At 38.4% G+C, this 13,250-nt stretch overlaps 1 protein-coding gene across 1 annotated transcript in view; it reads left to right on the plus strand.

Moving 5' to 3' along the window:
• LOC117936826 (rho-related GTP-binding protein RhoN-like) overlaps positions 1-3,540 on the plus strand; it is a 28,561-nt gene extending 25,021 nt beyond the window's left edge. Inside the window, exon 5 of the mRNA XM_034860235.1 lies at positions 2,481-3,540. Within this exon, the coding sequence (XP_034716126.1) occupies positions 2,481-2,735 (255 nt within the window). The 3' untranslated portion in view covers positions 2,736-3,540. The remainder of the gene's footprint in view (positions 1-2,480) is intronic.
• The last annotated feature ends 9,710 nt before the right edge of the window (positions 3,541-13,250 follow it).

A 13,250-nucleotide genomic window follows, 5' to 3' on the forward strand; every position in this document is an offset into this window, starting at 1 on the left:
TCATAACCTCCACAAATATGGAAACACTAGGAGAATAAAAGAGCTGGGACTAAACAAAGATAAAGACAAACAGCCGGATGTGTGATAATGCAATTGTTTTGTTTGTGTCTTGGAGCGATGAACAATGGCATGCATGAATTTTAATAGCCTATTTTTATGTAAATGTGAATTCACACTTCTTGGCAGCCTTTTGTCAACATATTAATATGATCTCAGACAAGGCAAAGGTAAGCACCCTCATTTTCCTGTCAGTAATGGCCTCAAAATTGGTCCATCAAGATGTCAGATTATTTCTCTGGATAAAGTTCTTAAGTTACGAATTAACGGAAACAATACATTTTCAACATTGAAACACTTTCTTTCTTTTCCATTCACTCTGATTTCTTACTGTGAGGCCACTTTCACCTTGTTTGGCTGGATGTAAACTGCAGGTTTCCAGTGCAGCCTCAATTACTAAAAATTAAAATAATCATCCCAAAGGCACCCAAAGTATGTCTTGTATAAATTACTCTTATATGTGTCCAATTTAGCTGCATTGAAACTGTAACAAAATATGTGCACCTGAAGCTTAACTGTGTCCATTCGACTTTATAATAATAATAATAATAATAATAATTGGAAAAAAAAAGAAAGAAATAAGCACAATACTTGTGTGGTCAAACAATTGACAACATTGTGGCCTGACTTAATAGAATAAGATCAAAAATAGAGCACAAATTGAAAAGGGCTGGTTTGTCATAAAGCTTTTTTTTCTAAATGGGCTCCATTTAAAGGGCTACACTGCAAACAGCTACAAACTGGGACCTTTAGACTTCTGCCACTTGACCATTTAATATGGTCCCCAGGGGAAGTGCCTTCACCAGAATGCACCACACATGAACTGTGTGACTACTGCTGTAATCAGCTTTGAGGCGTCAAAATAAAGACTTAAGGGTTGGAACATTTCAATGAATGCAAAATGCAGCCCCCTAGAAGCACAGCTCAAGTGTTTAATGTTTTCCATAGAAGAGGAATATTATGACCACATCTGACTGCTGGATACTCTCCTTCCATACGGAATATCTCTAACACTCATGGCTGAACACCCACACTGTCACAGTGTCGATTGCCAAAAGAAGTTGACAAATCTAATTAATGACACACTTCAGAAGGAAAGGGTGAAATAAAGTAAGTGACTAAGTAAGAGATAGTGATAAAGCCACAGGGTGGGAGTGCTATTTATAAGATCTAAAGAAGACTTGGTTAAATCAATACAAAAATGTAGCTCCCCCCTTTCTTACTACAAGACACATCCAAGCAGAGTCAGTGTTGTTGGAGAACAGGTAAGCAAACTAAAAGCAGAATATACATGTTCAACCAGTCCAGATTTAAGACGGGGATAATAACTACTATGTGCTGAGCTTTTCACTTAAGTTTTACAGTTGAACAGATAGGCCTTGAATATTTCATAGCTGTGTGGAGGAGCTTAGCTTTGTATGCCCCTGTTAACTATCATGCTTCTGAGAGCTTTTATTAAGAGGGGAATGTTTTCTGTACATGATCAAGACCAATGGTCTGATGTCCACGAAAGGATAAGAATAATATAACAGCATGTAACAAATGGTGATAATAATAAACTTTTAGAGGATGCTTGAAAAGAGTGTTTCCATTCCACTGTTTGTGCATGTAGGCACTCATAGTTCTGGATCTGATTATACATAAAATAAAAAGTTTAATTTTGACTTTATAGAATGACATGAGGCTTCCAACTGCATGCCAGGGGTTCAACATGGTTTAAGGACATTTAAGAATACAAAAAGCATCATATCCACCATATGACCCCTCTGTCTCTCTCACACATATACACACAATATATTGGTCAAAGCTCTAAGTACTAGCGCTCAGCAGCTCTCTAGGTGAGTCACCCTTTTTTTGGACTACAAACGAACACAAACTGAAGCACAAGGATACATGTTAGAATTTTAAAACTGCACTATTCTTTTTTGCTAGTAACAATGGATGAAATGACTATAAGCAATATGAAAGGAGGCGCTCGTTGTGATGGAACCGCAAAGAATTAGGACCGGAATGCAGTTCCTCTCTGCTCTGTGTTGCATTGTTTGGTCTTTAGGTTTTTGTTTCGGTTTTACTACCCGCAAATTTGTTTTAGTCCAGTATTGTTAACTTTCTTAGTGTTTTTTCCCAGCAGCAAGATAATTAGCAAGCAAAAAACTGAGTGTTCGCTTTCTGCCACACACCAGATGGGAAACAGAGTTACAAAACAAACAGAGTAAGCAACTAACAGCTAAAGAGACAAATATTTTTCTTTTAGCTCTGGTCAAAACCAGAGCTAAAAGAAGAGTAAATTCAGATTTATATTTGGCAGGAGGGCATAAACACAGCTCAAAATGAACATTATTTAGCAAATTGTCTGCTGGATGTGCTACCTGTGCTTTCATCCTCTTAACAGACCCATATACTGTATTTTTCTGTGTTTTTAGGGCACTTCTTTGGCGAAGCAGATCGGTGCCGTGGCCTACACAGAGTGCACCTCAAGGTATTCAGAGAACAGCGTCCGTGATGTTTTTCATGTCACTACCCTGGCGTCTGTATTCCGTATCCATCGGCCTCAGCTCAAACGTGCTGGATCACGTTGCGGACTCAAGCGGGTCTCCCAGCAGCCGCCCCGGAATGAGATTCATGAGCACCCACCTGCCATTAGAAAGGCCCGGGCCAAAAGCTGCGTGCTCATGTAGGACCGGAGTCTAACCAGCAGCTGGCCTGTGTTTGCTGATGGACATGAAAACATACTGCACATGAACTTAATTTATTGGTGAATTCTTGTCAGATCTTGCACTGCATAAAGGACAATATGATCAAAACAAGAAACAATGCTATCTTATGGAGTTCTTTGAGGAATTGTTTGTCCATCTTTAGCAAAACTCTCCTTGTTATTTTTTTCTCTGTGGCTGTGTTCTCATCTGTGGAGGTCATTGGTGTGGCAAAAGCTATTTTTCTTTAACGCTTTAATTTAAAAAAAAGTGGACAAAACTTGCCATGGACACAAGCAGGGTGGGGAAACAAGGACAGAAAAAAGTGACTATGGAGATAAAAGTAAATCAAAACTAATTGGAATGATCACCCTGCAGGAATCAGCAGTAACAGTACTGGTCTTGATCTTGTTATGTTGTTTCCTGTTTTAAAATGCTATTCTCTATTCTCTAAGTGTTTAAATAAATGAAGCACAATATGATGCACGCAAACTGCGTCGAGTTATTCGTAAATGTCAGGGAATGAACTCTGCTGTTCCACTACATATATAACAAGTAAAAAAAAAATCTGGACAGACAAACTCGTGGGCTCAGATGACACTTAACTTTCTTAAACCACAAGTGCTTTGAATATTGAAAATAAAATAATCACTCACCACATAAGACTAAAGTGTTGTGAAATTAATATTGACCTAATAATCCACACTGGGAAGGAAAGTCACTGAGGGAGTGAAGTTAGTGACTATTATGTTGTACATGTGATAATGAAATAAAAATACTTGCTCTGCTACGTGTTTGGAAATCTTTAATACGTAACTTATTCACTGACTCTGATTTGGCCTAATGCTGAATTATTAGGCTTAGCAGTGTACAAAAGGGACATCTTTGAACCTTTGTTATACTGTTGTCTTCGGATATCAGCTCACTGGTGCAGAGAGCACAGTAGTTTCCAGGTCTAAACATTTTATCTCGGGAAGATAAAAACATTTGTCTTTGAAAAAGCTTCTGCTGTCGGGGAAGATAGAACTTTTCACCCAAAAAAGATATCCAATCTAAGACAACAGCACATAAGCAGTACCGGTTAAAGTACTAACTTTCTTTGAATAAAAATAGATAAAGCCATAAATCTACATTATGCACAAGGCAGCTCATCTGCGACAATTTCCAATAACATTATTTATTATCATAAATTACTTAAATTGCAAAGAGCACATGGTAATGGTAAACAGAAACAAACAGCCTTAAAACATATGAATCATGCATGATCTTGCCTGCTTAACACGAATAAGAGTCTTTGAGCTAAATGCTGAAGTGATATTGCTAACATGCTGATGTTCAGCAGGTATAGTTACGTTCACCATAGGTTAGCATTTTAGCATTGTAAAAGTGATCAATTAGCACTAAACACAAAATACAGATAAGGCTAGATGACACGTTAAGGTATCACCTAAGTTACAATTCATCTGCTGGGGACCATGAACGTCTTTACCAAGATTAATGATGACCCATCCAATAGTTATTGTGATATTCCATCCTGGACTAAAGCGCTGGACCAACCAGACAACATCCTGAAGAATAAAGCGACATTGCCGTCCCTGAGTGTGGCTAAAAAAAACTTTGTTAAATTGTTCCTTTTTTATAGTGTGTCAAAACAAGATGGAACTGACTGGCCTCTACATAAAGGTGACAACTGGCTTGTAACAATGGGATAAAGAAATCATTCCAGTATGAAGAAGAACCAAAAAGGTTCACTCCTTACTGCTCCTGACCTGCCACTGTTGGCTACTTAATGACTGCAGTTGGTTAGCTGCATGTACAGTATATCAATCACCAATCAAGATCGCCTATTAATAACGTGCAGTATAATTTACAAGCTGTACTTTCCTTCCGTCTTCTACGGTCCTATAATAGAATGCAGGACTGTGGCTGGCAGTTCTTTCTAACTCTATTAGTGATCTGTCCTGACATATTTGCTTTTACAGTTCAGAGGAACTGTTGGTGTAGTGGTTGCTTTTGAAAGGGAGCCAGCTTTAATAATTTGTTTATGTTGTTGGGGCCAATACAATTTACACATTTTTGTTATTAAATGGGCATAGTGAGTGAATGGTAATGGTAACCAAGCTTTATTTTTTGGTTTCCATTTGTGTCTCAGACAAAACAAGCAAACATTTGTCAGGTATAAGAATCAAAATGATTGTTTTTCACATTTATAGAAACACTTTAAAACTATTCAGCAACATCTATAAAATATAATTTTATATTCCACTCATACTTAAAATGAATACAGATGTACTGGACTGCATTCACAAGTCTTAGAGTCTGACCTTTAACTGTGACTCTTGTTCCATTTGTTTTCTACCAACATGGATATGGCCCCGCAGCAACTCGCTACCTCTGTGTGCAACGGCAAAGTGACATTTCACAGCGTTGCTGCCATGTTGCCATATAGGGAGCGCAAGGTCGCACCACAGGCCTGAGGCGAGACCACGGCAGACCTCTGGTCAGTGGGGAGAGGACGTGCACACAGATGGAGTAGCCACAATCTTGAATACAGAATATGATGTGCATACAGTATATGAGAACGTCAAACATAGTAATTTAATCACAAATACTAGTGGCAGTTAATAATAGCTGGTCAGACTCATGGTTAATGACTGTCAATAGTGTGCTGTATTTTAAATATAGTGCATTAAATACTAGTTTATTATCCACATACAAAGTTATGTTCTCTATAATTATTATCGTACAAACAATATGCAAACAGGCTACCTGTGTGACTTAATAGGACCAAAACAGACTTGAATTTACATCCCTGACAACACTTAAGTTCTGTTTACCGGCTGCAGCCCTGCTGAGGAGCAGTGAAATCAAGTTAGGGGAGAAACTGGTTAGAGCAACCTCAGCCTCAGGCACCGGGTGAGCCTCTGCTTTGGTGGAAGAAATGTTTGTTGATGCAGAGAATGTGAAAGATGTCACTTTGCAGTCTCTCTTTAGACATCAGCTGAAGTCAGCAACCATATTTGGCTAACACTCATCCCACTTGTCCTTGCAGCGTCACCTGCCTCTATGGCATTCCACTCCACAGCTAATACTGTGAAGGGACTGCAGAGCGTAATGTAGCTAAAGATTTCTAGTGTATTACTAGCAACAATTTTCAGCTATTGTCAGATGCTTCTCATTTGGTTAAGGGGATACGCATGAAAAAAAAAACAGCCACAAAAAGTAAATATGTGGAAAAATGAAGTCCAAATGGTCCACAAGTCATAAGATATATGACCACAGAGAGAAAAAGAACATAAGACTCCCACATTGACAGTGTTCTTACATATTTTATCCCATTGTCCAAAACATCAAAGGACCTCTGGCTTTACATTGTATCTTTATGTGTCAGGTTATGGGTTGGCGTTTAAGTACTACAACCAGAGTACACCCAAGTGTGTGAAAAAGTTACAGTGGTAAATTTAAATTAAGTGGAATGGGCTTAAGTGTTTATCAGATTAAAGGAACACGACACAGTTTGTTGAAATAAGGCTTATCCCGGTCTCCCCTAGCTGTAGATAGGTGGGCCAATGCATTTTTTTGTCTCAATGCATGCATTGTTTTAGTCTGGTGCAACACCGGCAGTTAGCTGTGTGTAGTGACTGGAAACCTATGTTGCCGGTTAGCATGTTGTGCCAGAGCCTAATTACTTTTTGTAGAATGAGTATTCACAACGATTACAAATATCAATGCAGATTAAGACTAGACAATTTCCTAGGCAGATTTTAACTTGGGACCATATTGGGTGGAAGCACATCCAAAGCACTTACTTTGTTACATTGGTGCAATGATTACACAACACCTTAAACCCCCCAAATTCCATCAACATACCCAGCGTGAACAGGTGGCTATTTTTCCCCCATACCCCTACAAACCAGAGTTTTCCGAAGAGGAGCTGCGTGCTTTGGAAAAAGAACGAGAGGAGGAGAGCTTGCGATCACTCAACGGCCCGAGGACATGAGGCATTCTGCAGTCCCTGACCCTGAATGGACCCAATAAACAGCTGTCCACAGAGTAAGTGATTACTGTAAACATGACAGATGGTTATTTTATTAAGGGATTAGTAGGTAAGTTACATTTTTGCTAGGGCAGGTGAGGTTTTTGTAGTTAAGATAATAAAGCCATGCTAGCAGCAGCTCTAGTGATGACATATTTAGCTTAAAACCACAAAAAAAACAACAACAAAAACTCACAGTGCTGCTAGAAAAGTCAGGGGATCAAACATGAATGTCTGTACGAGCAACATCTCCAGAGCCATGCCACTAGCGTGGCTAAACATTTTGCCTGCCAGGGGAAATATCTGACTTAAAATATCAGCTAGGCAAGTAGAGACGTTCAGATGCCTCAATCTGAAATGTAAAGAATGAATAGCAGAGTTGCGTCTCATCATGCATAGGATCACTAATGGTTGTAAGTTTTGATGACAAATCAAAGAACAAGCGCATTCCTGAACCTAAAAGCACCCCATTGGAGCCGTGGCCTTTTGGAAATAGAATACTAAGAGTACAATCAAGTGGTTGATATATATCAGACCTAGAAATCGGATAAATAATGAGTATTGAAGGTTCTTTGTTTCAAGGTGATGCAACAGCACACACAATTAAATGGTGTTCTAGGCTAATAGAAAAGTTATGTAACAGTGTATAAATGCCTTACAACATTGTTATGTAACCATAGAATTTGCGGAATCATCTTTGAAATTAAGTCACTTGTAATGAAGGTATTTGAACCTAATTAATGTATGTCTTATTCCCGCAGGGTTACATTTTTTCTTTTTGCCCTTAGATGGAACATAGAGCCATAGGACTTAAGTGACTTTCTCAGGGATGCTTCAGTAGTTACAGTTTCAGCGGGACTGAATCACAACGCAACCAACAACTACAACAGCAGCAACAACAATGTTGAGTTATGCTGCTTTTCAATTTTACCACCTAATCACAAAGCATTTACCTGAAATGTGAAGGGAATGTGCTACAGAGAAGAAACAATCAACTCCAACAACAACTTTCAGGTTCCAAATTCAACCTAAGACCTCTCATTATACAGCAAGATCCCTGTGAGACAAACCAGCCACATGTAAATTATATGAAGTCCCATGCGGTCATGTGAGAAGTTTAAATGTAACTAAGGCGATTCTGACATGTAAAATGCATTATGTTTTTTCTGCAAAGGAATGAAGTTTGTTCATACACTTTTCAACTAGACAGAAATCTATTTTGATGTATTACTTTTCCCGCATTATTATTACATGCACCATTATCTTGATACAAACACACTTTGCAGGGGGTCCATTTTTCATTTTAATTCCACTATAAAGTACCACCGATCAGTGACCACCGATGCTCAACCCTTCTGCATCTTTAATGTCTTTCCTGCTTACAGTGTCAGTAGCCATAAAACTTCACCCTAATGCTCTGAGGATGGAAGATGGCTGAGAGCACTGCTTTATTATGAGTTCAGTTTTACTCAAATCCCCACTTTTAACAACACACAGAGAAGCACCTTGGTGAAATAAGGGTGGCAACAAGCATGAACCACCCAATACAAGCACCACGGAAGCAATGGATGCCAGGGTAATGGTTGCCGTGTCAGTGGAATAGAGTGAGTCATTAAAAATGCAAGACCCATTTAAACAGTATGTAAAATTGAGCAGATTAAAAATATATGCGCCCTATGTTCATGAGGGCTCAGGCTTCTCCTGTTCTCTCTGTATAACAATGAAGGCAGCAACTTTGCGGAGGAAAGACGAGGTTAGGCACACACAAAACAGAATGCAACTGCACATACATGCATGCCATTGGCACGCGCACACACACACACACAATAAATAACGGTGATGTTTCTAAAATTTGATTTTTACTACAGTGGAACTTTAGCAAATTTAACCGGGAGTAAACAAAGCCCATACTGAAGAGCCTGACGTGTTGGAAAACAGTTTGTTCTCACTATGTAAATTATGTCTTTCTTTCTACAAGGGAGAAGGTTTTGGAAACAGTATAGATTTGCTTGGAAGGAAACCAACCAAACCGGTTGGTTTGTTTCCCTCTTAATGACCCTGCCTTAAGGAAACAGATGAAGAGACAATTGTAGACAATGTTCTGTTTACCGCCAAGGGGCGTGACCAAAATACTGGGCCAGCAACTAATGAGGATCACAGCATTTGAAAGCAGTCAGGGTCATCAAAGTAAGTGCACTCATTCATAGCAGCTGGATGTATATAAGGATACATGAACATCACAAGTCATTAACCAATCAATCCTCTAACCAAACTTGTATCCAAACCGCTGGCGCCTTTACGTTTTTCCAGGTGTGACAATGTTTTTTCTCGTTAGAAATACACATAATTACGGGTTTGAAAATCGTGTAAGTTTAGGCATTTCCATAAAGCTGTGCAATACTAAACTAAAATCATCATAATTCATACATAAATTGTAGTCTTGACACATCGCAAATAAAAAAAACTTACTCTAAAAGTGGAAATGTAGAGCTGCAACAAGTAATTATCTTCCTTTTCAATCAATCTTTAAACAATATTTTTCAATCACTTGATCTTTCGACCCATAGAAAGTCAGGCAATAATGAAAAAGGTCCATCAAAAATTCTCACAAGGGCTTGGCTAAGAAGCATTATGACAACACAACATCACAATGCTTGGGACTGTCCTTGTAAGAGGTACAGAACAATCCCAACAAACATTCTCCAAAACACAAGAACAATCTCTGCTAGAGCCGAATTTAGCCGGAGGGTCATTTACTGCCCTCAGGTGTTAAAAGCAAAGGCCAATCTGGCTTTTACATGTTTGCATACATATACACAGATGTGCATCTTAACAAACAAGCACGCTGAAACAGTACAGATGGCCGAGCAGATTGTTTCGTGCCGATTTCCACATGGGAACGTTTGAACAGAAATATCATCAACAGTAAGATAACCCGGTCCTTACCAAGGCATTAAGACTTAACTGCTTAGATCTAACCTACTTTTTACACACCATAACTCAGTTACAGTTAAAGAAAAGATAGACCTTGGGACCAATAGGTTTTATTTAAATTGGTTATTCCCTGTTCTGTAAATAACCTTAATGATTGACAAATCAACACATTTTTTGGACATCCCACTTCTGATACTAATCCTCTGACATTATCAAGTGAGTATAGTGTGTCACTAAAATGTTTTCATTCATAAAACCTTTAGATGGATTGCTAAAAAATCCTGTACAGACATACATTTTCCAGAGAGGATGAAGACTACTGGCTTTGAGGATTCTTTGAGATTCTCTCTAGCTCCACCATGAGGTTTACATTTTTGTTTCTTAGTGAATTGTCTGGGATGGAGTGCTATGAATTTTCAACAAACATTCACAATTCCCATAGGATGTGTCCTAATGACTGGTGATTCTCTGAATTGTTATCTTGTGCAACATGCAGGTTAATATCTCTACAACTACTGGATTGCTTGCAATACTTTGGTTCACGACCAAATACCAGCAAAACGAATACCATTCCCATCAGCCTCAGCTGTACTAACAGATATTAGCATGCCAACACGATGGCGAACATCAGCATGTTGGCATTATTGTTGTTAGCATGCTGGTTTTAGCATTTTTCTCCCTGCTCCACTAACATGACTGTACTTTATCTTGTTCTTACTGTATATGGACGTCAGGCCTGGAATAAAGTTTACAAATGTATTTTTCTAAGAACAGTAGTCTGATTTTCACTTTCAGTTACATTACTGTTAGAAATGGTTTCAGGTTATTGCTGACACTGTATATGGACTTTTCAAGCATTACCAACCCTTGTGTCTTTATCAAACTAACAAAAACATTTCGTCAATTGTACGGTAAAATAAAGCAAATAGTGTTGCATTGTGAGCCTTGACTCGACCTCGTATCACGCTGTAACCCCAGCTCCCATACAGAGCTGAATGTTCGCTCCGCTGCAGCTCAGCACTGAAAAATCAGCTGACTGGAGGAAAGCAGCGCAGTGTCACTCTGGCATCTGGCACCGCACATCTGGCATTTGAAAAGGCCTCGGAGAAAACGTGCTGACATTACTGTTTCGCATGGGCTCTCTCCCTATTTTCTTTTGGTTTTATTTTCTGTTGTTGTCATAGCAATGAATGACACTAAATGCAGCATTTGTATTTCTCCTGCAACCACATGCCACTGACAAAAATTGCAAAAGAGTTGTTGATATGTAGAAATATTCTGTAGAAAACATTTAAATGTTCTCCTGCCGTTGTTTTAACATGATGTGGAATTTCGATAGAATACAATCTGCTGTTAAAGAACAGTGTCTCTTAATGTGTCCGGAAGGACATTCTTGTCATGTAAAGCACCCTTTCTTCAGCAGATGCATTTGAAATTACCAACACTAAAAACACTTATAATCATCACTATTGCCTTGAAGCTAGCATATGTATGGGGTTAATATAGGGTGCAGTCATTCAAGTTGACTCATGTCCTTGAGTCATAATTGGTCCAAGCTCATTCTGCTAGAAAAGTTGAGAGTGGCTGCAGGAGAAATGCACTTTTCTGCAGTATCTCTGCCCTTCATTCACTTATTTCTACATTGTTTCGAGGGGTTATGGTTTTATCGTAAATTACAATCACTACTGCGCAGACCAAAACAAAACCACACCCTGAGGGATCTAGAGTGAGAGCTATAAGTAGAAACATACATTATTAATTTCATATGCGAAGAAACATGGTCTACATATTGTACGTGGTCTTGGTTTTCATGAATGTGAGAGAGAGACCTTGATTAATGAAAGAAAAAGTGACATTTGCAGTATTTTGAAACTGATAGTAGAGTAGTTTGACATTTTTGTAGTTATGATTGCTCTCTTACCTTGAGTGATGAGAAGCTTAATACCACTCTTGTATCTGTTTGTTTAATATGAGGTTTGAAGCAGGATAAGTCACTTTTTAATGAAAGTGGGCATGTAATGGACTTGAAATGGGTTTTTTTTGTTACCCTTTCCAAAAGACTAAGATTTACATTTTGTAATGAGCATGTAAGCAATGAAAATTAAAGTATTATATGCTTTTTCTACATTTTTGGTTTCTAGAATTTTGAAAAGAGAACTACCGTTCTTGTACAGTAGTTTTGGGTTCCATGAAGTCTTTGCATGAATCCAATTAAAAAAATAGTGAATCACCAACACAAAAAACAAACACTATTAACAGTTGCTGTTGCCCTTGAAACATACAAGAGGAGCTAAGTAACAAGAAAGTGGCCTTGTGAAAATGAAGTCAGTTAAAGAAGTTTCTTTACTGCAGTGTTGAAATTGAATTTTGTCATTTGAGTTCTTCTAGGATGCTAAAATCAATCTGTTAAACTTGAGCTTAATGTTGTGAGTAAGCCAAGCATTTTTTTTTACCCTGGGAGGTACTAATTTACATTTGTGGTTTGGTCTGGCGATGTCAGACTACGGATTTTCTGCTTTTCTTTATTGTATTGGACAGCAAACTGAATGTCTTTGACGTTTAGATTGTTTGTAAGATAAAACAAACACATTAAAAAAACTTTTTAAACATTTTATTGAAGAAACGATTTATTAAGAAAATAATCAGCAGATAAATCACTAATAAAAATAATCAAGATGTGCGGTCCTTATTTCAGCACTATCACATTTGATCCAGAAGGAAGGATTTTAATCTATTTTACCAAAGAGAAAATACTTTTGTACCTTTGTCACCTTTCACCTACAAACCACTGCACCCAAACGAGAGCTACAGCTGCATGATCTTCTACAGCAATGTTTTAATGTGGCGTCATCTGATATGTATTTTACATAATACATGTCAGATGACTTTACATAATAGCATGTAGACTGTGCACATGTACAGTGGTGTGAAAAAGTGTTTGCCCCCTTCCTCATTTCCTGTTCCTTTGCATGTTTTTCACACTTAAGTGTTTCGGAACATCAAACCAATTTAAACAATAGTCAAGGACAACACAAGTAAACACAAAATGCAATTTGTAAATGAAGGTGTTTATTATTAAAGGTGAAAAAAAATCCAAACCATCATGGCCCTGTGTGAAAAAGTGATTGCCCCCCTTGTTAAAACATACTATAACTGTGGTTGTCCACACCTGAGTTCAATTTCTCTAGCCACACCCAGGCCTGATTATTGCCACACCTGTTCACAATCAAGGCATCACTTAAATAGGAGCTGCTTGACACAGTAAGGTCCACCAGAAGATCCTTAAAAGCTACACATCCTGCCGAGACCCAAAGAAATTCAGGAACAATTGAGAAAGAAAGTAATTGAGATCTATCAGTCTGGAAAGGGTTATAAAGCCATTTCCAAAGCTTTGGGAATCCAGCGAACCACAGTGAGAGCCATTATACACAAATGGCGAGGACATGGAACATTGGTGAACCTTCCCAGGAGTGGCCGCCCGCCCAAAATTACCCCAAGAGCGCAGCGACGACTCATCCAAGAGGTCACAA

This window comes from Etheostoma cragini, chromosome 21 (assembly GCF_013103735.1).
Source record: "Etheostoma cragini isolate CJK2018 chromosome 21, CSU_Ecrag_1.0, whole genome shotgun sequence".
NCBI lineage: Eukaryota > Metazoa > Chordata > Actinopteri > Perciformes > Percidae > Etheostoma > Etheostoma cragini.